The sequence below is a fragment of the Aulostomus chinensis genome, chromosome 18, assembly GCF_037954235.1.
Source record: "Aulostomus chinensis isolate RoL2024-O1b breed Wild chromosome 18, RoL_Achi_v1.0, whole genome shotgun sequence".
Classification (NCBI taxonomy): Eukaryota; Metazoa; Chordata; class Actinopteri; order Syngnathiformes; family Aulostomidae; genus Aulostomus; species Aulostomus chinensis.
In genome coordinates, this window is record NC_141337.1 from 18957501 (window position 1) to 18985402 (window position 27902).

The following is a 27902-nucleotide window of genomic DNA, read 5'->3' on the forward strand; positions in this document are numbered from 1 at the left end:
TAGATATAGATATAGATATATTTAGATATAGATATAGATATAGATATATTTAGATATATATATAGATATAGATATATTTAGATATAGATATAGATATATTTAGATATAGATATAGATATAGATATATTTAGATATAGATATATTTAGATATAGATATATTTAGATATAGATATAGATATATTTAGATATATATATAGATATAGATATATTTAGATATAGATATAGATATATTTAGATATATATATAGATATAGATATATTTAGATATAGATATAGATATATTTAGATATATAGATATATATAAGGCCCCAATTTATATATATGATACAGACATTTTGTACCCACGGGGGGCCTCCGAATAAAATTTCACTTAGGGCTCCAATTTGGTCAGGGGCGGTAATGGGCAAGAATTAAGCTGTGTCATTTTGTCCAATATCAAAACTATTTTGACTCTCAAAATCATTGTATTCATATTCAATAAAATCTGGGCCCTAAACTGCAAATATTTCAATCTATCCCTAAATCATCAAGAAGAAAATAAAACAGATTGGCAAGCACTGAATAGAGTGGACTCCATGTAAGCCTGCATGTTTTGAAAACCAGTAGAATGTTGTCAGGAGTGCAGTGTGGTTTCCCTTTCCAGTTTTTGAATATTGACTGATGTTGTTCTTTGGAATCGAAATCTTCAATTTTAGGAAGTCGCAAATTGCTAACACATCAATGTATAGTAAAAGGATGTGTTGTAATTTTGTAGGCCAACCTAGTAAATTCAAGGATTCAAGGATTCAAGGATCTTCAATGTCATACCATTTCACATTTCCACATTAGTGGTACGAAATTAGAACTCGCGTTCAAGCCAAGGTAATTAGAAAGCTATAGATAGAATTAATAAAATAAAGTCAAGTAACAGAACAGGCATGTACGTACTGTATATATATATATATATATATATATATATATATATATATATATATATATATATATATATATATATATATATATATATATATATATATATATATACTGTATATCTATATCGATGAGCATCGCGATGGGTTCCCTCGTCTGAAAACCAATGGGATTTTTACAATTGAGTTTTAATTAGTGAAGAAAACAACACAAATTTTGGCAAAAAAAACCCCACTTTTTTTGTTTTAGATCACTAATTGCCAACAGATTTTATTTCAGGGATTTAACAAATGTTAATTGTATTTTAAAAACAAATCTACTTTGACATGAGACACACACACATCCGGACATTCAGCAATGCTGTTATTTTTTTAGGTTTTAGGACACACTGTCTACAAGCGGGCTTGATATTACAGTTTTAGTGCATTTCAGCAGATTCTGCATGCCTTCCCAGCTTCAAAAACCAAGCAAACAGATTTTCATGTTGCTGACATAGAAATAGATTTCATGTTTATTATTGTCGAATTGTATTTTGATTCATTTGAAGCTAGAACAGTTCAGTAGTCTTTAATCTTACATGACATAGATGCACAAAATAGCGACAAACAGACTTAAAAATGTGACTTTGTATTTTGAATTTGTTTCAGAGCCTGGACAAGTAAAGAAGTTGAATCAGCATTTTGATCAGTCTTTTTTTAAACAAGTGTTTGTACCTGTCATATGTGCCACCTCTGACACACGCTCTTGTTCACTGTGTGAATATTGCTACCGCAATAAGGACATCAACACAATATATGTGTGAAATACACCCTCTACAGTATACCCATCACTTAATGTTCCTACCCCTCATGCATGGGATGTTGACCGGTATGGAACATACATGTCTCACAGCTGATGCTCCTCACATATCACCCATTCAAACTGCAGCCTCAACATGGCAATATTTTTAGTGTGCTCTTAAAAGCCTGAGTGAAATCTCTCTGGCTCGAATGGCTCACGCCTGTCTTGAATTATGAGTTCAGCCAAACAAAATCCTCAAAACATGCAGCCTTTACCCAGAGGACAGTGGGTTGTAGCGCAGCACAGATTACTTTTTTTAAATCCTCAAAATACAGCTCTTTGTTTGATGGTGGGGTTGTATACAGAGAAACCTCTGACCAAACTCACACAGTCCTGTGTTGTAAGAAAGACTGGAGGCAACCGAGTTAAGGCCAATTTTAGAAGCATTGTTCTCCATTTGCCATCGTGACAGAGTTAAAGGATGTGTCTCATGCCATGTTTTTAAAGCGGGTTTTGCTCACTGTGGAAAAGGACCCGAGAAGCGGTCGGGGTGGGGGCATTATTTCTCATGGTCTCTTGTCTCAAGTTTTTGCAGGAATACCCACAATTGTGTCTGAATTTACTGCAAATCTTTAAAATATAAAAAGTTTGGACATCACGCAACACTGTTCTATTAGGAAGAAGTTGGAATTTTTTGGAGGGAAAGGCGGTCAGAGAAGTATGAGGGTTTTTCTTCTTCTTTTCTTTCTTCTTGGGAATGGTCTGAATTTTGGCCAGACCAAATGTGGAGCTTTGGATGTCTCACATATCATTGATTTTTATTGGAAAGAAAACAAAAAAACATCTGAATGATCTTACATGTGTTCGCAATATCAGTCCTAATTAGCAGCAGGGCTTATCTGCCAGTTTTGAACAGAATTATCAGTCATTCAGTCAATTTAGTAAGTTATAGAGAGGACTTTGAACCATACTCTTATCACTGTAATTATCGCTTGATTAAATTTTCATTCATCCATCCATTTTCTTCAGCTTATCCTGTTAAGGGTCGCGGGGGGTGGAGCCTTCAGGCGAGAGGCGGGGTTCACCCTGGACAGGTCACCAGTCCATCACAGGGCCAACACATAGAGACAGACAACCATTCACACTCACAGTCACACCTACAGTCAATTTAGAGTATCAATCAGCCTCGTCCTCTCTTGATGTCTTTGGACTGTGGGAGGAAGCTGGAGTACCAGAGAGAACCCCCGCAGGAACAGGGAGAACATGGAGACTCCACACAGAAGTCGAACCTTGAACCTTCTCGCTGTGAGGCCACAGTGCTGACCACCGTGCTGCCCTTGATTAAATTCAACTATGCTTTTTTATATACATTGATCAAAGGGATTCAAACATTTTCTCTCCTAACAGTCCCTGCCTGAAAAACGAGAGGAAAAGGCATTCAAAATGATTCAAGGTCAGCACGACACCCAGATCTTTGGTGGCTGTAAAATCTTTTAGCTTTGTAGCTTTTTCTTTTAAAAAAAAAATTACAATTGTTGCTTCCCTTTTTAATGCACAAGTGGTGATATGTATAAAGTAGTGTTTTTACTTGGCATGGCAACATATGAAGCTAGCAGTGACGCTTGTGTTTGATCGAGCGCCAGCTTGTGCTATATTTACAAAAGAGTCCCGAAACATTCGCTTGGTTTGGCAAACTTGTAACAATATGAGGCTAACTGTTTTTGGGGCAATTCCAGATGGTTAATTCCTTTGTAAAAGAATTATTCTGCTTGGCAATTCATTTAGAGGACACTTTCTGTTTCCTTCTTTGTAGTCATTTATAAGATATTTATTATCATATTGCTTCCTTTTATTGATTTTGGAAATGTTTTCCCCTCCCTTAAAGTATACTGGTTATATGAATTCTTTACTCCCTAAAACCAGCATTGGCTCCAAAAGTCCCACAGGGGTTGGGAACGTTATCGGAATCTTGGATGAGTTTCACCTGAGTTCCTGAAGCTTGCAGAATGTTTCCATTGAAGTTTTAAGTTTTTCTCACCTGGAATCTGTTTTTCCATGTTTATTCTTCTCACTGCTTTAACTTCTATGCAAGCTTTTGTAAATGAAACTGAAAAAAAAACATAACTGTTAGCCCTGTGATCACACATCCAGTTGGGAGATCCAAACAAATCACACACGAGTGAGATAAAGGCTTTCTTTAAAAAAAAAAAAAAAAAAAAAAAAATTTAGTACTGGATTCCAGAGAATTTCAGGAGGAAATTGTGTTTTTTGTTTGTTTTTGACTACGAGGCCAAAACTATTAGCTGCCTTGCTGTTCTTCAGCGTGGCGATATTTGATTTCATGTAACTGAAGTTTCCTTCATTGTGTGACACATTAACTTCACAAGCTGTTTTATGTTAAGGTGAAGCAGCAACCCATCTGAACAGAATTCATCCAACGAACAATAGTTTTGTCCTGTGGTTACGACGGACAAAATTTATGCTAAACCTATCAAATCCATTACGTCTTTGCTGACAAAGTAAGTGGGGGCTGACGCTGGCACGCGAAGATGGACCAGAGAACAACAGGGAGAAAAAAAACTGAAGAAACAGGAGTTGCGAGGGTGAAAATGAAGAAACTAAAGAGCCGGCAAGACATTTCTATTTCAAGAATATCTATGACATCATGCTTTACAGAAACTCTTTCCCATCACATGGAGCAGAGCTAAAATGAGACCCAGATGGCAAACAGGCCTGGCCGGGCCCAAACTGGAAACCAGGCAGGGGCCCTGGTCAGTCACATGGACATAGTAACAGGTTCAACACAGACACAGTTGGCCTCCATCTCCAAATCACTCAAAGCCAAACAGGATTCTGGTCTTTGAGGTGGAGTGGTTGTGTAAAATGTGGCATCCCTGACCTAAATGGGCACTAGTTTCTTCTGGCATGTACCATTGTTTCCTCTCCATCTGAGCTGCTAAATTCAAAGAAAAACCATTCAGTAAAAGCAGCTTGACAGACTAGATGTTCATGCACTGTCGTGAGGACTTAAAATCTGCTGTATATTGATTTTAATAACGCATCCCTCTGTTTGTGCCCCCCAAATCTTGACCAACACCACATTAACCATCAAATCTTTCAATTCTTCAAAATTTTCAAGAATGCATTTGTATTCTTTTGCATTTTGAAACTATTGGAGAGCTACGGCGTCTGGGAGGACAGCCAGTAAGCAACTGATACAATCATGTCCTAATTATGCTTCTTTGTGGGTGGCCAACACTCAGCTTTTCTTCACAAAGATCTTTCTGTAGTTTTGATAAAGACCGACTAATTTTAGCAGAATGAAAAACAAAAGCCATAAAACATACACAGATTTCACTCCAACAGGTGTATATTTTCACTGGAAACTTGCAGATAAAAGGCTGCCAGCGGTGCAAATAGACATGTTGAGGTGGGGCGCTCGCAAAGCACATCAAGAGTTTTAGGATACACAGTGGGCTCGACCTCCAGCTGACTCTCAGCAATTATAAAGCAGAATTTTGCATGGCGGCGTGACAGCGAAAACAAAGTTGAAATTGAACAAGTGCAAAATTACACATGTGAGTGACTAAGGCGACCATTTTCAACATACCTCAAAACCCACTTGGCAAGCTAAAGTTTCCCACAGTTCCCTTCACAGCCCATCTGTCAGGCCAGAGAGGAGAAGGGGCCTGACTGTCAAGGGTCAGCGCTACGCTGCACACGGGAGGAATATGAAGCAGCTGCCTGGGATGGGACAGTCAGTTCAGGAGTCATTCTGGTAGTTCCAAGATGGTTATGGCTTGGTTTCAATGGGTCAAACGAGGTTTCTGTTTGCATGTTTTATATACAAATTTGTAAATCACTCAGCCCCAGCTGATAGGAATGTGATGTTGCTGCTGCCAACTCAAATGCCCCTTGACACGATGATGCCAAACCTGGATGTAAAGTCATAGGAAACTGCTTCCCTGTTGCTTGCTGCCAATTAAAACCGATGAACACCCTTGAAACGTCTCTCTCACTCTGCTCTCATATTCAGTGTTAATAATTCCATATTCAATCCCATAAATTTGCGCTTGTTCACCCACCTCATCCATATAAAGAGTTAATTATGCCCTCCATACATATATTAAGGTAAACGAAACATTTGAAAAATGGTTTGCCGCTAAATTAAACCCTTAAATCCCACCCACTCTTCTCTTTCATTAAAAGATCGAATCAAACTGCGTTACTGTCCGCCACCCTCATGCGCAAACCTGTCGAGCTAAATATTCATTAGTCCTCATTTTTAGCAATCTTCTTTGCTCCATTGCACTGATGTGCTCTTATTCGAAATTTTCACCCACATAATTGTAAAGGTGAGTCAGCATATTTCAGCAAAAAATAGTTTTAAATGTTTCTTTTCCTTTATCCTGCCTCTTGTCCTTGTTTAAGCTGCGTCAGCGGTAGAAAATAGAGTTTAATTTGGTGTGTGTGTGTGTGTGTGCGTGTGTGTGTGTGTGTGTGTGTGTGTGTGTGTCTTTGAGCATCTACAGATACTTTTCCTTTTTTATGTCCTGCATCAGACCAGAAGAATTCGTTCCTCACTTCAAGACTATGTGGACCCAACGTCATGCTAAGGTATCAGGCCACCCTCCTCTGTTTAAGACATGCTCAGTTTTGCTCTCATGTGGCTTTGTCTGATGGCACTCCTCACACACACACACAGAGATGGGGGCCTCACACTGACGGGGAGATGGATGCCAAAGGTGACGATGGTTTTGTGTTAGTAAAATACAGTCTCATGATGGCTTTCCAGAGGCCAAAGGCTGAGGCGAAGGAGAAGGACTTGTTCACTCGTTCTGTTCTGTTCAGTTGACCATTGTATTGCCTCTGCTTGTTACTTTACCAGATTTGCTCCATTGGATCTGAGGGTTGTTGAACAACCCCCGCCCCCCCCCCCCCCCAAAATAAAAGTTCACTGTCTCTAAAATGGCAGCTCATGCCAAAAATGTAAAACCGTTTTAACTGACCATTCGACGTGTAACTTGAGTATGGAAACACGACGCTCCGCTGTGGTCTTTCTATGCACCTGCAGGGTTTCCCTCCTATCAAACCGATGCGGCTGTTGCAGCGGGAGCACAACTGCTCGCCGCGCACTTGTTGGTCTCAATTCCTGCTCTCTTTTGAGCCCCTGAATTTACTCGGGATGCTGATGAGACTGAAACGTCCTTCAACACAAACGGCATCTGCAAACTTGGGAAACAACAAGTAACGAATATCTCACGAGACGGGAGATATGGCAGGGCAGTTGAAATATTTGTGAAAAGTCAGCTAAATTGTGAGAGTTTGAAAAGCGGAACGTGTTTGATGCATTTAATAAATTATCTTTTTTTTTAATTTTTTCATTCATTAAAAAATTGAAGTCGCTCATTTCTGAGCTTTCTTTAACAGTGCTGTGTAGAGGAAGATTTTATTGTGCAACATGTGGGACTACAATAATTGGGGTGGGGGGGGCATTATTCCGTTTGAGTTGTGTTTGGCACATGCGGCCTTTCTGTCTCATTAACTGCAATTGAATTAAATAAACTGATGTGAAGGCCAGGACGTCTCACAAACAAAACAAAAAAACATTTAAAAACCTTTGAATGGAACTGTGGTGGAAAGTTTGGTTTCGCGGTTGATATTAAGTTCAAAAGAGAAGAGCATAATATTTTTGCAGAAGGGCTGATAACCAAAGGTGACTTCTTCAGAACAGCATCTACAACAATTATTTAATTATATCATTATTAGCGTATTCCTTCCGATATTTAAATGTTCTCAAACTAAACAAAATTTATATAAAAAAAAAGGCCATCTTACCGACACACTCGTTGGCTTCTCTGGCCGTGGCGCGCTGCCAGGGTCTGTCATAGTGGAAAGGTTTGCACCTGTCGCATTCCGGCCCCGCCGTGTTGTGTTTGCACTCACAAACCAGATTCCCTTCTCTGTCTTTTACGCACTTAGATGCATGTCCGTTACACTTGCACCGTCCTCCGACCTGCAGGTCGGACACAGCATAAAAGTAGGAGTCACGGGCCAGCTCTGAGTCGTCCTCGTTCTCATCTCCGAAGGTGTGAAGCCGGCTGAAGATCACCTTGATGTCGGTGGCCGTCACCCAGTCCTGCAGCACCGGGGAGTTATCGAAGTCGTGTGCGGACGGTCTGCCGTCTAGGGTGCTGAAGGCGATGAGGCCGCCGGTCAGAGGATGCATGTCCGTGTGGGAGTCCGTGCAAATAGCCTCCTGCTCGTTCTGCTTAGTGATCGCCGCCTTATTCTGTCGGTTGTACATTTTCTTGCACTGAGTTGAATAGAACTGAAAAGGCACCCATGACTTGCCATAGTCCATGGACTTGTATATGGCCATGGACTCGGGTCGAGGTGAGCAGAACTGCAGGCTTACATAGGTGACCTCAAACTTCTTCCCCAGTGACAAGGTGAGCGTGACGTTCTGTGGGTATTGCACATAGTTTTCAGACTGCCAGCAGGTGAGGTTGTGAGGGTTGTTGAGGTCCGTTAAATACGCGGGTGGGTGAGTCTTCTTGGGGTCACTGGCGTCGCATGTGTGGCAGTCCCGCATCCTCTCGTCGCCCTTCTCGGTTACTACGCAGTACCTGGCGGCGGGGTTGCCACAGGTGCTGGACACTCGCACGTCCTTACCGAAGGCTGAGTTCACGAAGTCGGGGATGCATCTCCGGGGGTTCCCGTTTTCATCATAACATGGGTCTGGAGGAGAAGACTGTGCAGCAAACATGCTCAACCCGTATCCTCCTCGGACCTCCTCGGTCAGCGCACAAACCGTCACCAAGGTGACCCAAACCTCCACAAACCTTTGCATTGTAGTCCGTGCTCCACAGTGATTTTCACTGCAATGTAACGATGGAGATCATCAAAATGAACAAAAGTGAACAAAACACAAAACCACAATAAAACATTTTATTGATGGTGAACGAGCAGTACCCTTCAAAAATGTGCGTAAAATAGACTTACCAGGCAAGGACTCCACCCAGGACCAAATAAACTGCTCAGTGTGAAAGTGAAGAAGAAATCTTCAAGATTTTAGAACCCGACCTGTCCCGTTTACGCACGGAAAACTATTGCTTTTTATGAGGTTATCTCCACTTATTTGAAAACCCAAAACAAAAATAAAATATGACAAAATCCCAGTTGACTCCAAGTGTCCTTGCCTCTGTCTGTCCACTCAGTCACATCTCTGCCCACTTCTATCTCTTTCTGTCCCATCCCCTCCCCACTGGAATTGAGAAAAGAGGGTCCACTCTCGAGGAGAGGTGCCTTCGGAGGGTGTCTCAGGGTGAGAGGCAGCAGCGACATCCTACGGTGAAATATAATAAAACACCGCTTCAGTCCCGGCGATGCGCGATGAACAGGACATGGGCTGTGAATAAATCATAAAGATGAAAAACTCTGCAGTAACGAATGCGGTGACGCATTTTAATGGGTTTTTTTTGGGGGGGGGGGGGCGGGGAGGGGTCGTTTGAGAAAAAAAAAGGAACTATTAAGTGCGTCTTCGGGAAATTGCTGCATGTCTTGCTGTTGTTATTGTACCAATGAAATGTATGCATTGCATTGTCTTACTGCTATAGTCAGGCTTGTTGGCCCTCTGAGGCTGTTCAAATTTTTCCCTTTTTTTCAATTAACAGCACATTTTCTGACCATGAATAAACCTTTAAGCTCAAAAGGAGTCTGCTCTTGTTCAGAAATGTCAACATTTCTTGTAGCGAAAGTTGTTAAAATACTTTTTGGGACCTTCAGGCTACAAACAACAAACAAGATGGTTAGTTATGTGTTGTATATACTCTGTTATATGGATGTGAGTATTTTTTTTAAAAATTTACTTCTGAGAGTAATTGTTTGGCAGAATATTTTTCACCCCTACTGAGATACATTTGTGATGAAAAAAATTACGTGTGCTTCATTACAATGGGCTGTACACCAGTCGCTATTTTATTCATGTACACTCAACCGAGTTCTCACAAAAAGTTTTTTGGACCGAGAGAGCTAAATGGCACGAGCACACCAGAAGGAAGGGTGGGTTGGCCCTGCCCACTCTGCACACAACAGGTTAGGATAACGGTGAAATACTTGCGCCACCCTCAGAGAAACATGGACATCCCAGCCTCAACACACAGGTTGTCTACAAAACCATGAGGAGCGACAGTCATATGATTACATCAAGAGCTGCCTGTCCTGTCTGCCTAGAACAGTGGAAACCCCCAGCCTCAGAAGTACATGAATTTAAGAAAGTTGAAAATTTAGTACAAGTGCAAGTGAGTTTGTTTCCTGATTGCTGAACATGTGAGTGTGTGTGTGTGTGTGTGTGTGTGTGTGTGTGTGTGTGTGTGTGTGTGTGTTGGGGGGGCGGTACAGAAGTCGTTGATTATGCTGAGCAATTTGCCAGAGAGTTTAAAAAAAAACCACTTGTGGATAGTTTTGTTCTTAGCGGTGGGTGGCCATGGGATGCCCTTAACTTCAAGCAAAACATATTGCACATGGCCGCATCTTTCTGCACTATGAAGTCACAAAGAAGTAATGCAGTGGTGAAACATGTCTTTGTGAGCTCAAGACATCTATTTGAGTGCATGAAAGGCAAAAAACCCTTACTTTGGGGTAGGTATTGCTTCAAAGTAAGGAGCATTTTACTACTGGAGCTGCTGAGGGATTACGTAGATTAAGTGTTGAGGGGATTTATGAATGATTTATTTATATTTGATAAACTGACGAAAATGTTTTAAATGTAAAATTTTGTTTTTGACAGACAGACAGACAGACAGATTACTGTATTAATCCCTTTTGGACGTTCCGCCAGGGAAATTGCAATTGTTTTGCTACGTGTGATAAATATCAACACATCAGGGACTTATTAAATATGAATCTGTGCAAGAATCTCGGGTGACCTGAACGCCAATGTTATGTGGGTGGAATTGAGTTATTCATGGTCTTGAGAAGCTGATTGCCAGAATGCTAGAGCCCGAGCATGAACTGCTCAATAGTAATATTTAAATACTGGAAGACCCAAACCTGGTGGGCCTACATAAATTGAGGGGGGGGGGGGGGGTTGGATAATTTTTGTAATCCCATATGTAATCCAAAATGATTGTCTTGAACTTTTTTTTTTTTTTAAATTAGTCAGCCTTTATGCATACCAGTAAGTTTTGAAAGAGGTATACATTTGGGTAAAGACACCATATTCATAGCATTTAATCTGCTAATCATGGCAAAGTCCTCCAGTATCCTATGCTTCATTTTATCTTATTGATAGCTTATATCAATTTCATTTAAAAAAAAAATGATGTGGCTTTTTTTGATATTTGACAGTATGTGATGTAAATCTAAAGAATTTTTACAGGGTCATTCTGTAAAACTAATTCCTCTAATAAAAATGAGCTTTGTCCAATTTCTGATGTTCCCTGGGATTTTACAGAATAAACCAATATATTGTACAAGGTGTGAAAGATGACGTGTCATTTGTTACAGTGGCGGATTTCAGGAAAATGATAAATCGTTGCAATCTAGTTCACAAAAGTCTCCCAAAATCAAAACCTCCTCAGAGTTTAAATAAAGTATGGCCATTCGAAGGGATTAAAGGCTTTCTTAGTATCCAGTGTCAAAACTGCTGCCTTAATGTTGTCCCCCAAGTCAGAATACAATACATTCAAAAATACATTGAAAATAAAAGCCCGCCGGCAGTAAAACCAACTTGAGCTTGATTGATAATTGTTGCTATGTGTTTATTTAATCTGATAACCAGTACTTTTGTTCAGACTTTATGGTCTAGATTGAACAGGGAAATAGCCCTGTGAATAATGGGATCTATGGGATCATTCCTTTTTTCAATAAAATGCACAAATTTGTCTCAGACAGAGACTGTGAATATGTTTTTCTTGCCATTGAACTATTTATTATCCTATGTAGTAAGGGTGTTAAAATGTCATTAAAGCATTATTACTTTTATTTCTAAAATAAAATATCCACCAAAGTGCTAATCAGAGTTTGGTTAAAAAGTTTCATCACAACAAAATGCAAATCATCAAGTAAAGGTTAATATGATTTTTTTTTTTTTTTTTTTTGCAACCATGAAATGTGAAGTGGACATTATGTAGCGCTTTTCTACCTATTCTACTAGATACCTATACTACCAGGTACTTAAAGTGCTTTACAATGTTGCTTCTTTCCCTCACACACACACACACACACACACACACACACACACACACACACACACACACACACACACACACACACACACAAGCCTTCTCACCAGGAGCAATTGACGGTCACTCTGCTTCAGAAAAATAATGACCTGTCTAAAATAATTGGTATCAGGAGAACAGAAAGAGCTTGCTGCCCTGTTCTGAGTGAGGAATATCCCACTGTACTGTCAAACAACTCCCCCTATCAGCAATAAACTGTCTGACTTTAATCACCACAAAAAGACTCATTCAGTTCCTGTTTTGTGGCACAAGATCACTTGACTGTGCAGGCACAGCGTCTATTTTTGAAAAGCACCTACATGTTGAGTTGTGAGAAGGATGTGGTCTTTGTATTGTTTCCCCTTACTGAAGAATGTCAGATGTGGTGTGGTTTGTCCGGGATGAGAGGACATCATTAGCCGCAGCAGTAGGTAAGAGTTGTCACTATGGCTTTATTATTTCTTGTCACCATGTCCAATTGTATGTATTCATCAATATGTCTCAAGCCTGTCTCAAGCTGGCCAGTGATGTTGTTTCATACATTTGAACATTTCATCCTGTATCTCCTGCAGGAACAAGTCTCTGTTACATCGGTTCCATTAGATCGAACCGTAAAGGGTTTTTCAACAGCTGCAGATTTCCTGTTCCCCTTATTTTTCAGAAGCGGCGCATTTCAAATCCACACAAGAACAAAAAACAATAACATTTTTTGGGTTAAGCATTTCATCAATATTTAGGCACTGAAAAAGAGACTCTGCAGTGTATAAGTGTCCAAAGAAAAGGGTTTAAAAAGAACTGGATGTAAGATTTAGGGTCTGAAAAAGGAAGCCAACATTGACGTGTCTTTAACCTGAACTGCTGCGAACGATTAGCCAAGAGTGTCTCCATTCGTTAGCATATTTTATATGACAAAATAACTCACTTCTCCCTCACAAACATACACAAACAGTGAGCAGGCAAACTCAGACACATAAAGAACAAAATGTCCACATAAATGACAAATGATGTTGAGAGCATGAGAATAATATAAGTGCTCTTCCAGTACAGTGTTTTATGAGTACCATACATTGCCTGACATCACTTGTGTCCAGCTTCCATGATAAAATGTAAAACTTGATTGACAGATTCCCAAACAATTATCAGACTCATTCATTTAACTGATAGTGTAACTGTCGATGTTAGTGCAGTCCAGCAGAGGTGTGTGTGTGTGTTTGGGGGGGGGGGGGGGGGGGGGCAATCGTGTTTTGCACGGTACAAGGCAATCTGCCCAAGTCTGAGTGCACTCTTGAGTTACGGTTTTCCAAGACAATATGATGTTAAGGAAAATTATGGAGTAACATAGACAACAAAGGTAGGTAAAAAGCTAAACTGTGTGGTTTCGGTATGAAGTACCTGTTGCTGTATCAGGATAAAAGTATCCCACCACAGAGCCACCCTCTCGTCCAAATAAGGTCACCTTTGATAGCAAAATGTCAAGATGATGGAGTTAAAGAGCTGAGCTCAAGCATATACAAAAACCTGGGTACTGAAGTGCACCATGAAGCCAGTTCTAATTGGCCAAACCATGTAATTACAGCTCTGACATCAGTCACATGCTGCACTGTGGTCAAAAAAATACTTTTCCCTTTGTGAAAGGTGGTTTCCCTTTTTTCTGCCTCATACACCAAAGTCACTTGTTTATCAACACAGTTTTATCTACTTGTTCTGATATTATTTGAAAAGTCTAGAAGGGCTGCATGACTGATTAATTTTTATCCCCAGTCTAGTTAACAAAGTCAAGACCAGACGTTATTTTTGTTTTGGTTGATGTCTGAAATTAGATCTGTGGAAAACACAAGCGGAGGATCCGTCCATCCATCCATTTTCTTCCGCTTAATCCTGTTAAGGGTCACGGGGGGGCTGGAGCCTATCCCAGCAGCCTTCAGGCGAGAGGCGGGGTTCACCCTGGACAGGTCACCAGTCCATCGCAAGGCCAACACATAGAGACAGACAACCATTCACACTCACAGTCACACCTACAGTCAATTTAGAGTATCAATCAGCCTCGTCCCCTCTTGATGTCTTTGGACTGTGGAGGAAGCTGGAGTACCAGAGAGAACCCACACAGGAACAGGGAGAACATGGAGACTCTGCACAGAAAAGGCCTGTGCCTGGGTCGGGGCTCAAACCCAGAACCCTCTTGCTCTGAGGTGACAGTGCTAACTACTGCACCACCGTGCCGCCCCGAGGGGAAGATATTTGAGTAAATTTGAAATGTTTATGTATCTTAAAAACTGTACTTTCTAACATGGGGCTTGACAAGTGACACTAAAAAGCAGTGGCTAATATGAGCAAAAAAGACTACAGAAAGTCTTTTCTGTAATTTACTAACTACTAGCTAACAACTACTGTTCTACTAAAAGAGACATTAAATGTCATGATGCTGAAAATAGAGAGGCATTGCAAACAAGTGGCTAAACGAGAATTCCAAGGTTGTCGCAGACATTAAATGTCACCTGAAATAAAACATTTCTAGTCTCACGAACCTCCGAGCAGCTCTCTGGCTTTGTGAACCACTCTTATATAATCTATTCAAATCAGCACCTCAACTTGCCAGAAATAATTCACAATTTGAGATGGTTAAATAAATGTATAAGATGCAAAGGTAGTTTGGATAATCAGGTAGAATAATGTGCAAACATTCTTTCATTCATATTGCAGCAAATTTTTAAATTTTCTTTTCTTTTCCTATCCTGATAGGTCTTTGTATCCAACTTTTCCTCCTTTGATGGGCACAGGTGACCCCTGTTTTCCTTCAAACATTCCCTGCCCGTCACTATGGCACATTTGCTAGCGAAGGGAACAATGGTAGTGTCCAATATCCCATGCCAGGTATACTAAATTTCATCAGCAGAGATAATTGGAAAAATAAAACAGGAGCAGACCCTGCTTTCAAGCCTTTAATAATCCCCATTAAATTTCCATTTTACTGGGTCGTCAGAGTGTGGTCACAATTGTTTGTCGAACAAGTGTGTGTGTACCAGAGCCCCCAGCACTCACATCCAGCAGTTCCATGGTTTGTCAAATATACATTCTAATTGTTTCCTAGTTGCCTCTTCCTAGACTGACATATATGGCAGAATGTTACAGTTAATTAAGCATTTGTATTTAGAGGCCAAAAGAGGATTGGAAAGAACTTTTGTATGAGTCAGCAGATCTGGTGTCAGCAGACAGTTTTTTTTGAATGAAAAGTAGAAGTTGTGGCTGTTTTTCCCAACCAGCTCATCTCCAACCCCCTCAGTACTCACTGGCTTTTGTAAGTGGTAGTGGCTGTATAGTATTTTTGTATGTGAGCTTTTTACTCAGCGTGTTCTGGACAGGATGATTATAAAGTGTTGAGAGCTGCGCTAACAGGACATTTGGACTACTGAGGAGAGAGAGATTACGTATTGTTTTACCGGCACACAATAACAGTGTGTCATTCTAGTTTTTCTTTTAAGGCTTGCTGTTTTTTCACTGCCTGTATTGTTATGTGGTGATGCCTCAGCAGATGATGGAGCACAACTCGTGCACAGAGGATCGTATCCAGCATGCCCTTGAACGCTGCTTGTGTGGTCTGGGTCTCAACACTCCTGACAAACAACTCTGGAATGGTAGGACCAAGACAATGCAAAACAAATCAAAATAGGGATTCAGAAGACCTTCTGGTGCTGCATCAGCTCCATCAGAACATATTACAGCAACAACAGTCGGCCCGATCTATCAAGTCAAAGAGGGAATTGAAAGTGGTGGCATGAAATGAAGGGAGTATCGTGTTGTTTAAAAGACCAACTGAAGTAGTTTTATTCTGAACTTAATAATGATTTATTTTAGCTTTACATAAACACTAAATATACAAATACAGACCAGAAAGCACTTAGAGAGCAGAATGCGGAGTGATTACAGTGCGGAGTAATTAAAGCTACTAGTAATGACGAGTGGGCCCATACAAGAAGTAAGAGGGTGATGGAACCTGATAATATTTGGACTTTGCATAAAGGAGTAAATATCATGTCTTATGTCCACTGGATGGTGCCATAAAACGCACACTAATTCTATTGCTGCACAAAATAATAATTAATGTAAACAAATGATGTTTGTTACATCAGGCCTACCCCCTCAAACCATTAATTGGTGCTTTATCTTTCACCTAAATTCAGCTTGAAGATGTCTTCAGGCCGGAACTCTCATCAAACGTGTGTCATTTGGAAAGATCTGTGTGAGGACCAGTTATTAATATTCTGTAGTGAAATATCAAAATTGATCAAGCCTTGTCATGGTAACCCAGCTCAAAGGAAACTCACAGTCCTCAAAATAACCCATGACGAAATTCTTAGGCAATTTCTGACCAAATCTGAGATAGATGTAGCCAGCCCACAATGAGCACTACCATTTCCTTTGCCGCCATTTGGAATGATGATTAGCACCCTCGTTTGTTATTTTTATTGGCTGTGATTATCTGCTTTATTACTGCAGGTTAAAAAAAGATCAGAAATGCAGCATTTGTCGATTATCCATTCACACCAAGGAATATAGATGTTAGCTAGCCATCTTTTTTCAAAAGAAAGCTTCAAACATATGTCTCTACCCAACATTTTACTGGTCTTGCTTTCTGACAGGACACATTTCGAAAACAATCACCAGAAGCAATCTTAACACTCCAAGAAAATAACACTTCGGACATTTTTCAAACATCAGAGAGTCAGAGAGAGGTGATGCTATGTATTTGTACATCATGTTTTTTCTGTTGTTACAATGAAGGCCAAAGTAGGAAGAAAGGAAGAACAGTTCACTTCCTGCAATTAGAATGAAAGCTAAAAGGAGAACTAAGTGGTTTTTGTGTGTGTGTGTGTGTGTGTGTGTGTGTGTGTGTGTGTGTGTGTGTGTGTGTGTGTGTGCGCGTGCGTGTGTGTTGTGTTGTGTTGTGTTGTGTTGTGTCTGACTAGCCGGCCTGTGCATTAACCGCTGGTGTTTAGAGGAACTAGTGAGGAGAGATCCACTCAACTTCCTCATCCTTTTGCAGAAAATTCTGAGGAAAACAAAGGAGGTCAGCTATAATTGTCCATATGCTCAGCACAGTATGATGAAGGAGAGCATGTCTGAAATCTGGATTGTTCTGTCTTCTACAGGTGCTTGAGCAGTGTCAGTATGAGCTGGTAGGGCCTCTTGCACTCCTCTTTTCCTCAGCTCTCCTAAAAGTGAGTTGTTGTTATTTATTAACAGCAAAGAGATAAAGATAAGGAGCTTTAATACACGATAAAGCACATTTCCAATTCTCAGTTTTCTTTCAGGCTGAATCATATAAGTGGTTTCTTCTCTGACCTCCATAGACTCCTTACCTGGCTCCAGACTGCAGTGTGCTGCAGGATGCCTATAAGCTCTTCAGCTGTTTCCTGTCCTGGCCAGACCCTTGCTGCTCTGCCAGTAAACACCTGCTGAATATCCTCCATCATGAGCTCAGAGCACCAGGTGCAAAAGGGCTGAACACCTTTTCACTGTTGGAAAGACGTGTAGTAAAGTCATTATTCATGTGTCACTGTTATCATGAGGGGGCAGTGTTGCTGCACAGATATGCTTAACTGTCTTATATTTCAGGTATTTCATTTCAAAGACTGGTAAGAACTGAGCAGGGTCTATACCCCAAGATATTCTGCTCTAAAACCCTGTAAGTTCATTCAAATTCTAAAACTATACCCCAGCCCTAGAGCGGTTACAGAGAGAAATAAGTCACTAGTTGTTCCCACAAATTAATGAAAGTGTGGGAATATATTTTATTCTGCATCTAATTATTTCTTGTGGCCAAATATTAAAGTGGAAGAACAACACGTCATTAGTGGCTGCTAATTAATTTAATTTGGAGAGTAAGTTATATCTCATACATTGTGAAAAAAACCTTTTATTTTATCGCCACACTATGTATTTTTTTCTCCATGGCAACTCCAGGGCTCCATACTATACAAACATTACACATTAAATAAAATCATTCTTTTTAAATGTAATACTTAATATCTTGTGTTTGTCAGAACGGTGCTTTTGGTGAGCCCAGATGAGGACATCGCTTCAGAGGTCCAATCTGTCTCTGAGCAGCTGAGTAGCATTCAGCAGTCAAGCAGAGACATCACTATCGCCCTCATCTTACATGGTTTTCAGGCTGCTCTTGGCACCAAACATGACCTGAGCGGACTCCATAACACCTTGCAGGTTACCAAACAACACCATTGTGTGTGTGTGTGTGTGTGTGTGTGTGTGTGTGTGTGTGTGTGTGTGTGTGTGTGGTTCTTCTTATAACATGCAACTATGGTCATTCAGACAAAGCCACCTGAGGAGCTGGAGAGTCTCCTAGAGACAGTGATTGACAGCATGGAGACAGCAGCTTCTATGCCAGATCCTGGCGGAGCCAGACACCATCTTCTACAGACTATGGAGACGCTCACAAGAAGCCTTGTTGGTCCGATTTCTGCTGATAGCTGCTCAGATGCCAGTAAGAGGGAAAATGGAAAAGAGAAATGCCAGAGAGCAGCTAAAGATGACTTAGAGAGCAACACCTTGTTAATTCCAACATTTCCTGCTCTTATTAGGAGCTGTTCAGACTTTTGCCCTGCCAATCCCCAAATGTTACACATGCTCTTGGGAAAAGGACAACTTTGGTAATTAATACAATTTGTGGAGCTCAACTTTACTTTATTAATTTGTAGACATCCATTTAATGTCCAACCTCACCAATTAATTGTTCATTTTGAGCACAACTGAGCTCTTTTTCTCCATTCATCCAGATTTTCTAAATGACATCCTCACAAGAGAACCTGAGCTGGATGCATCTTCAGATTGTTTCCTGAGAACAGAAGAGGGCCAGGATGGTAATACTGACACTAGTGTGGACAAGGAAGATGAGAAGAAAGGAATCAAATTGGATCAAAACATTCAAAACCACCACTTGTCAACTGCATCCTCTTCAAGGGACTCCATGTTATCTGTTTCTCTGTCCTCCAGTTGGACTGTTGTCCCCACACCTTCACCCTCATCAGGGGTGGAAAGCAATTTCAGTGAAGACAAAGGACATGAAAGCACAGAGGAAGGAAAGAATAGCCAACACAAGCCTAGAAAAAAACCCCAAAAGAAGTCCCGATCCCTCTCAGGAGTAGAGCGCTTCTTGCTGTTCAAGAATCCTTGCCGTGTTCAGGGCATGGATTTTAATGATGATCTTGCTAAAGACTTTAGAAAAATTGGGTCTCTGCTCAAACACTCCAAGCCCAAGCTCAGGGAGGTCCATCCTCGACAAGCACCCGCTTCAACCTCTCCATTTATGCCTCAAAGCCAAGTGTGTGTTAGTAGGAGGCCCATCCTGAGCTGCAGTGGAACCGATATGGAACAGGTGATCCCCCTGATCCGAGTGGTTGTGTTTGGAGGGGATAAAGAAGCTGGCAGGCTGGCAAGAGCTTATAGCAACCTGCAGCAGAAGGAGAGTAAATGTCCTCAATTCACCAAGATGTGCACGTTGCAGTTTTATTTTGTTCCTACTAAAAGGAGGACGGCAGGAGAGGAGTTAACTCTGACTGAAGGTCTGACTGGAAGTTCAACTAAAGCTGCCGTTTCTGTGGTGAGAACATCTGTTACATCTCACTCCATTAATACACTGTTTTAGAACGTAAATAATGACCAATTTACTTTGGACGTAAGTTTCAATTCACAGGTTGCTGGTGCATCAATTACTACTTTAAAGTAATTTATGAAAACTGTGGGTGCCAGACTATCTTGGAAGCCATTAAAGGGAAGTTCAACCAAAAATGTTAATTACCGTAATGTTCGGACTACTGAGCACACCTGAATAAACGCCGCACCAACTTGATTTAAAAAGACAAAAAACTGCACATTTGCTGGCTGCACTTGTCTATAAGCATCAGGGGTCCATGTTGTAACATGAGATATTTTCACAGAAGATGGTAAACAGAAAGATTTGAGTGGAAACATCTCGGCCGTCCGTCTTTGTGTGTTCACCCAGTCTTCAAGAACGTTTTCAAGATCAGGCCATCTGCTTTTATTACCTCTGAAAGCTTTTGTCATCTTTTTGCATTTAGTCAGTTCTTCACGCTGCCTTCTATCTCACCATTGAATCATTGATGCCAAACTTACATGCAGCAGGTCTATTTCCTTCTTCGACAGCCAGATCAATTTCTTTAACTTAAAAGCAGCATTATATGCATTTCTTCGTGCGTTTTCCATGATGTGGGTGTGTGCATGATGCACTTAATGACTGTTCAAAACCCAACCATCTGTCTCTCTCTTACGCTTCCTGAAAGAGTGCCCCCTAGAGGCTGCTGGCCCGTAAAAATCTGATAATTAGCCACATCGTTGTTCGAGCCACAGGCGGCACGGTGGTGCAGTGGTTTGCAATGTTGCCTCACAACAAGAAGGTTATGGGTTCGAGCCCCTGGGCTTTTCTGTGTGGAGTCTCCATGTTCTCCCTTTGCCTCCCGCATGGGTTCTCTCAGGTACTCCAGCTTCCTCCCACAGTCCAAAGACATCAAGAGGGGACGGGGTTAATTTGATACTCTAAATTGACCGTAGGTGTGACTGTGAGTGTGAATGTTGTCTGTCTTTATGTGTTGGCCCTACGACGGACTGGCAACCTGTCCAAGGTGAACCCTGCCCCTAGCCTGAAGGCTGCTGGGATAGGCTCCAGCCCCCCCCCCCCCCCCCACCCCCCCACGACCCTTAAGAGGATAAGCAGTAGAAAATGGATGGATGTAATCCTTGTGCCAGTGGAAGGTCAAGTTAAGGTTTTTAGTCAACAAAGCTGTTGAAGTTTCACTATTAAAGGTATAGCAGTCATTCCCCCCAACAGATGAAGGGAGTAGGACTGAATTTCAGGGTGGCTGCACGGTGGTGCAGTGGTCAGCACTGTTGCCTCACAGTAAGAAAGTTCTGGATTCAAGCCCCGGCTCCAGCACAGGGTCTTTCTGTGTGGAGTCTCCATGTTCTCCCTGTTCCTGTGTGGGTTCTCTCTGGTACTCCAGCTTCCTCCCACAGTCCAAAGACATCAAGAGAGGACGAGGCTAATTGATACTCTAAATTGACTGTAGGTGTGACTGTGAGAGTGAATGGTTGTCTGTCTCTATGTGTTGGTCCTGTGATGGACTGGTGAGCCGTCCAGGGTGAACCCCGCCTCTCACCCAAAGGCTGCTAGGATAGGCTCCACCCCCCCACCCCGTGCGACCCTTAAGCAGAAGAAGATGGATGGGTCATATTTCAAATGTAAAGAAATACATAATGAAATCATGAAATGCCTTATCTGAGTAAGTCCTCAGCAATTGTCAAGTTATTAGCTCCAATTCAACACCTGCCCAACTTGAAATGGCCTGGTTCCATAAACCCCAAAGGACACTAGGACAACTCTTCTATTCCCACTCGATCTTTATTTTTATTTTCTTGATTGGATAGCATCAAGTTGAAAACCTTCAAGACACAAAAGAAACAAATTAATTACTAGTCAAACAAAACAAAGCATCCACAAGTTTGACTTTTTTTTTCTCCAAAGTGACCAAAATGATCAATCAAAATAGTTACAGATTAAACTAAACCAAAAATTATCCTCCAGAACCAATTTTCTTAGTGGAATATCTTTTACAGTGCATCAGTCAACATAAAGGATACAAATCAATCATAAAGGACATAAATCAATCAATGACTATTTTAACTGTTTAACTCAACTATTTAACCATTTTAACTTAATTATTTAATTATGTTAAAATAGTTAAACAATGTAAATTACCATTGACATATATATCCACATATTAGCCTCTGCAAAATGTGTGCCCAAGCACTTAATTTCTTAACAAATACCTTAAAAAGAGCTGCACGATTCCTAAAAACAAATCCAAACTGAAATACACGCAGCTAATCAAGCAAACAATTCCTACAATCAAGGGAAAATGTATGTTCTCTGTAATCTATACATACATTTATGACGTGCACAGAGTGAGGACGTAATTGCTGATTTGAAAATTCAAACAATTGAGGAATTCATGAACAAAATACAAATACCACTATCAGATCAAAGTTTCAACAATACCAGGGATGTCTCTGGGAAGAGCCATGTGTGAATTTCCTTCTACTCTTCTCAAGCTGTTTCTTTGCCCATCTTCAGTGCAGAGTGAGTGCTGCTCTCCTCACAGGTGTCCCTACTTCAGTGATTAGCAGCCTGCTCTGCTCTGCTCAGCGATGCATTCTGAGACTTGTAGTAGTGATGAGATGAATGATGAATGAATGATCAGGGTTTTTTTCCTCTCTGAGGTTTATCTCCCCAGCAATCTAAGGTGTTTTGAAAATGTCCCTTTTTAAAAACGTCATGTCACGGCTGGCAACTACAGGCTATGGTGAATATTGAAGCTATGGAACACTAGATTTTTTCTATGATCGGTCAAATATCCATTACAATTCACAGATGAACTGAAAAGACATAAACTATGGTTCTAGTTAGCCCCTCGCCCCTGTTGCCACAGTTTCCACTGCTGTTTGTGTCTTTACTAGGATTCTAGAACCGTTCCACTAAATCCAACAAAATGTATGTTTTCAAAGTGGTCCAAGCTGTGTTTTATTTAAATTGCTCTTGCAGATTGCCTGAGGTTCCATTTTGGATCGTTGATCCTGACATAATCTTCATAGCTCTAAAATGTTGTGATGGATTTTCCTCATATTTTAATCCCCTGTTTAACAAGTAAAGGTGCCACATTTACAATATCATGGATGCTGTGATTTTGCCTTTGTAACAAAGACAGCACTACTATTGCCAACATTATTAGCCATTTGGTGTTTGTGTCCATATTTTAATCTGCAACTCTTTTGCCAAATCATGTTCATATGGTCTGGGGTGGATCCCTATAGTTTTGGTTGTTGTGGCTTACTTCTTGTAGCACTAATATTGGGTTCTTGATTTTTACAAATCTGAAATATCTCTTACATGCCTTGGTGGCCTTTCGGCTAACAGTGGTTGTTTCAGTGGCAAGCTGTTGAATGACAGCAATATTCTGACAGTATGCTGTCTAGTCGCCCTGTGATTAGATTTCTTAATAACTGAAAGAATATCAGTAAACTTTATTTCCAGCTCAGCAAAGATTTCAGACCCTTTCAATATCTTGTAATTTCAAATGTTAACAATAGAGGTTTACGTCAGAAATCCAATACAGTTTTATTTGTGAATTTAATCAGGAGGTCTTGAAGAAGGTCAGAGGCACTTATGTTGTGAACCAAGGGGCAAAACTAAGGAGGAAAGACGGTCTCTCTGACTGGGTTATAATTTATCTGTAACGATTTACGAAATATAAAATGTTTTTATAAATGTGGACTAATGACAAAGTGATTCTAAATGAGCTGTGATATTATGGCACATATTAATAAAGCTGTCATAGATCCGCTAACAGGATACTGTAATGAGATAAAATGACATGACATCTATTGTTTGACTCATTCTGGCAGGAGTGTTGCAGCCTTGTACAGGAGGACAATACAAATGACATCGCACAAATGTTGGGAAAGATGGATCCCTGGTATGAGCGGAACATTCTCAGTCTGCTAAGCCTGTCCCCTGATGTCCTTTGTCAGGTATTCAAGCTGACACCCTCTCCAGTCTACACATTACTATGATGGGATAACAAACAACTAAAATCACAGAGCGTATCAGAGCTTGGAACCTTAATCGGGAAAGTTCTGCCCACATAGGAGCGGATGTATGATAGCCTTCCTGAAGTCGCCTAAAGATGATAAATAGCCGAAACCTCTGCAGTACATTAAGGATGTGCAAAATCTTGCAGTTTGAAGCTTCCGTTATGACTTCAGGAGAGCAAAATGGTCATATTGCAAAATTGCAAACTGATTTTTGGAACATTTTTAGAAAACATTCTTAAATAGCAATGGATAGGTTCTATGACAAGGTTCTCTACAATTGTAAAGAACATTGCTTTGTTAAAGGGTAGCAGGATGTTATTTGGCTGAATAGCAGAGCATGTTTGGGATGTTGTTTAAGGGCACAAGCATTTATATAACACTACTGCCTCTAATTTTGTCACTTCATCACCCTCAGACCACATGAGTACAACTTCATGTCACGTTTCAGGAACCTCTTAGAGGAGACCAAGACAGAACGTCCAGAATACCTCACATCCTGAGAGTATCCCTGAATTCTGCCAAAAAACATGCTCATTAAGAACGCCACCTCCACATCCTGTCTGGCCAAGAATGTGTGACAAATCTTGAAAGATGATGACCTCGACACCAACATAGAATCATATTCAAATATGAAAAGCCCCCTTTTCTTTTGAGTGTTTCGTTTGAGTGTTTTTCCTTGTAATGTTTTTTCCTTCCTAGTATGTCTCTGTCAAACCCACCAACTTTTTTTTTTCAACTTTTTAACTTCTTTTCATGGCTAACTTGATTAGATTAGGTGATATTTTTGTGTCATTATTAGTATTTTTGGATAGAATTAAAAAAAAACATGTTTTACGGATACAATGTTTTTGATGTTTGTGTTCACACTGAACCACAAGAACCCCATTTTCACTGCAATCAGAGTTGGATACCCTCATTTCTGTCCCTGTAGCTTACATCTTCAAGCCATTTTGTTAATTTCTATACAGTCTTCACATCTTTTTGGATTTAAGACAAGATAAGATAAAGTTTATTCATCCTGTACTCAGGAAACTGTTATTACAGCAGCATGGGGGGGGAAAGCCATATTCTATATATAGAACACTGTATAATATCTTTTAGATGCCTTGATGAGTTTTGTGCTTATGACATTTTATTGTTGGACTAAACAGGGAGCAGTTGATTTGGCAGGATACCCTTGGATATTACACCCACCTTTCTGCATGTGGGGAGGATTTTTTTTTCTATTCCCCAAAATTTACGTCCTGTCATTTGTCTTAAGAGATCTGAGGTCAAATCCATGTGTTTTCTGCATTGCAGAGTGGAAGTGTTTCCAAGAAAAGTAGCAGCATTGAGCGTCTCCCGCTGCTGGCTGATATGGTGCTGTACTATTGTAGAAATGCAGACCAACCTGCTCTGGTGCAGCTCTACAAGGCTGAGGTGGAAAAGTGAAAACACACACACACACACACACACACACACACACACACACATATAAATTGTCTCTTCAATGGTCAACATTCTATTTTCTCACTCTGCACAGTTCATGCTGGCTGGCGGAGAGAGGAGAACTGAGGTCTTTCTTCATTCTGTGGAACTTGGCCACACTGCTGCAACCAGAGCTGTAAAGGCAATGGGTGGGTCACTCCATATGCGGAGGCAGACACCTTCAGTACATAAAACACAATCAATTAACATATATATATATTGTGTGTGTGTGTGTGTGTGTGTGTGTGTGTGTGTGTGTGTGTGTGTGTGTGTGGGTGTATATTACTGTTCCTGTAGGCGCTGCGAGCAAAAGGTTTGGGTTAGATGAAGAACGTGAGGCGGTCCCTTTACCACTGAACGTTGCCTATAACAAGGTGTTGTTCCTGCTTTGCCAGCCATAGACTTCCTGAGACACTAAATGTCTCTCAATTTTAAAAGCAGAAGCTATTTTCACATCTGTCCATTTATACTCAACTACAGGTGGCTGTCAGTGGGAGGAGTCAGTGGATCCAGGCAGAGATGGTTTGCACATCCATAAATCTTTATAAAACATGCAAGAAACCTGAGCAACCAGGTGTGTCATACTGACTTGTCTCATCATGTGCCAGTTGTTAATTTAATTATTTGAAAAGGGCTTGTCTTTTGTCTGCCAACATTGTTGTTATGAAGCAAAACTAATTTTCTCTGTTTAGATTCAAACACAGGAAGTCTGTGGCTGACAGTGACGGAAGTCTTGAAGAGGCAGTGCTTCAAGTCAAAAAAGAGCTACAACCGGGTGAAGGATGGTTTTCTCTATTGTCTCATGCATCTCCTCTCCGCTCTTACAATGCTTATAACTCCTGTTTCCATTTGGCAGCAGTTCTCAATATCAGAAGTGAAGGTGGACAAAGTTGAGGTGACTGGTAGGGATGAGGAGACAACCTTTGCTGTGTGTCTAGATCAGGACGAGAAGAAATTTGTTCAAAGTGTCACCAGGTATAACAACATATCTATTTTCCTGCAGTCTCAATAGAGAAAATATTCCTCATACATGACCACAATGTAAAAATAAAGTCCTGCTCTCAAAATTACACCCAGAGGCATAACAGTGAAGAGTATCATGTATAGATTTTATGGAAAAATGGCCCTTATCACTGATTTATCAATATATAAAGTAGCTGGTGAAATAAAATGTTTTCAAACATTTTGATAGAATTACTGTAGTGCAGTGGTTCCTACCCTGGGGATGAGAGCCCCATAATGGGTTGTTTACACTGCAGGAATCAAGAAATCAGGCTACAAAGTTGCAATTTTTTCAACAGCTTTGATAACAATGTCAATTCAGAGCATGCCAAAACAATGACCAAAGAACAGAGGAAGAGTCAAATGGAACCCAATATAAATAGCAACATTTGAACCTAGTGTGGACACACTTTTTAGCTCAGTTACGGTGTGGACTGTATGGGTCTAAATGTAATGAGCTGCACTTGACTTTCATCAAATCGTAACATACCTTTACAAGTCAAATAATGTGCAGAAATCCTCTGTCTTGTCTGCAGGTTCAAAGTATCCTTGTGCTGTAAACAAGGAAGCGGTTCAAATTGGAGGTCCTACAAACACTCGCCAAGATCAAGTGGTCAAATCCAACCTCTGCACCCATCCTACTGCTCTCTACTCTGTCTTCCCATTATCTCTTTCTCCACTTCCCACCCCTGAAGACACTTAAAGTAGAGTGTATGGAGTAAAAATAGACTGAAAAAAAGTGGAGAAACACAGAAACCATAATAAAGTTCACACTGATTTACTTTTTTCCTGCTAACAACATTAAAGTGCGTCTTAAAGCTCTTGTGTACTTAAGTTGTATGAAATGGTGTGGTCAGTTTCTTTAAGTATGTCTGTGTCATCCAGTCACAGTCATTATGTTTGGACTTTATATATAAATATATATATATATATATATATATATATATATATATATATATATATATGTATATGTGTGTGTATATATATATATATATATATATATATATATATATATATATATATATATATATATATATTTATATATATGTGCATTCTTGTTTGGAGGATTCCACTGGTCGTAATGGTCCATGCAGATTGTCACTCAAAATAATCTGCTGGCAGCTGCATCAGCCTTGATTACAATTATGTACATTCTAAATTAATCTGTAATAAATATACTATTGATTTTTACACAGTAAAGTTTTAGTTTCAAATCCTCCTGATTTCAAGAGAAAGTTTAGTGTAAAATCATCAAAAGGCAGTCGACACATTTTTTTCGCCCGGTGTTTGCTCTCTTTGATAGAGAATGTTGAATACAATTCACATGGCTATTCAGTACATACAACTCTACCTACTCTCTAGCTATTGTTTCATTTAAGTGAAAGGAAATGATTCACAGGAAACTCAGAAAAACACTAGGTGCATTGGTAGGTTGTTAGCAGGTATTGCAAGTCATTTCTGTTTGTAGAGGCTAATAGAAAAATTAAGGTTTGTTTTCCCCTAAAAGGAATTACAGCATATCTCAGGATCCACCATAGGAAACATCTGAGTTTACAGAAAAGTTCTGTGGGTGTATTTTATTTCAAGATGATTGGTTCCACCAGTATGGCGATGGAGTGGTTCGTACTGTTGCCTTACAGCAAGAGGGTTCCGCGTTCGAGCCCTGGCTTGGACACAGGATCTTTCTGTGGCTGTTATGGCTGGATGAAAATGAACATTGTTTCTGTACATTATAGAGAGTAGAGGTGTTTGTACAAGAACATATCTTATCAACTAATTAATCCTAAAAACAAACCCCCTACACTGAATCATTAGCGTAACTAGCCAAAACACTAGCAGA

The 27902-nt window shown here is 40.4% G+C and overlaps 2 protein-coding genes and 1 pseudogene across 7 annotated transcripts in view; 1 reads left to right on the forward strand and 2 right to left on the reverse strand.

Moving 5' to 3' along the window:
- Positions 1–6880, reverse strand: part of LOC147245560 (netrin-1-like) — a 56850-nt gene extending 49970 nt beyond the window's left edge. Inside the window, exon 1 of the mRNA XM_086185573.1 lies at positions 6698–6880. The gene's annotated coding sequence lies outside the window, so the exon portion shown is untranslated. The remainder of the gene's footprint in view (positions 1–6697) is intronic.
- Positions 4359–8815, reverse strand: LOC147245561 (netrin-1 pseudogene; annotated as a pseudogene). Its single transcript, XR_015110076.1, has 3 exons — positions 8694–8815; positions 7527–8569; positions 4359–4456 (listed from the first exon to the last, which is right to left on the reverse strand). The product of XR_015110076.1 is annotated as a netrin-1 pseudogene (transcript).
- A 3380-nt stretch (positions 8816–12195) lies between these two features.
- Positions 12196–26963, forward strand: LOC147245562 (phosphoinositide 3-kinase regulatory subunit 5-like). 5 transcript variants are annotated; one of them, XM_086185524.1, is made up of 18 exons: positions 12196–12345; positions 15441–15546; positions 16879–16979; positions 17062–17130; positions 17263–17401; positions 17528–17597; positions 17956–18133; positions 18242–18413; positions 18511–18579; positions 18706–19529; positions 23405–23530; positions 24893–25012; positions 25116–25209; positions 25358–25434; positions 25541–25634; positions 25753–25835; positions 25917–26035; positions 26599–26963. In XM_086185524.1, exons 2-18 carry the CDS (start codon positions 15444–15446, stop codon positions 26753–26755), a joined length of 2595 nt encoding a protein of 864 aa, XP_086041650.1. In that variant the 5' UTR covers positions 12196–12345; positions 15441–15443; the 3' UTR covers positions 26756–26963. The 5 variants fall into 5 exon arrangements, with proteins under 5 accessions (XP_086041650.1, XP_086041649.1, XP_086041646.1 ...); XM_086185523.1 differs by having other exon boundaries at positions 15444–15546; XM_086185520.1 differs by lacking the exon at positions 12196–12345 and adding an exon at positions 14651–14785.
- The last annotated feature ends 939 nt before the right edge of the window (positions 26964–27902 follow it).

Excerpts from the sequence above, each read along its gene's own strand:
- LOC147245562 (XM_086185520.1), top strand. The coding sequence starts at position 14,732 with ATGGCACATTTGCTAGCGAAGGGAACAATGGTAGTGTCCAATATCCCA. Across the intron at positions 14,786-15,440 it reads TGTCCAATATCCCATGCCAG|CAGATGATGGAGCACAACTC; the intron begins GTATACTAAATT and ends GTGATGCCTCAG. Across the intron at positions 25,635-25,752 it reads CAAGAAACCTGAGCAACCAG|ATTCAAACACAGGAAGTCTG; the intron begins GTGTGTCATACT and ends TTCTCTGTTTAG.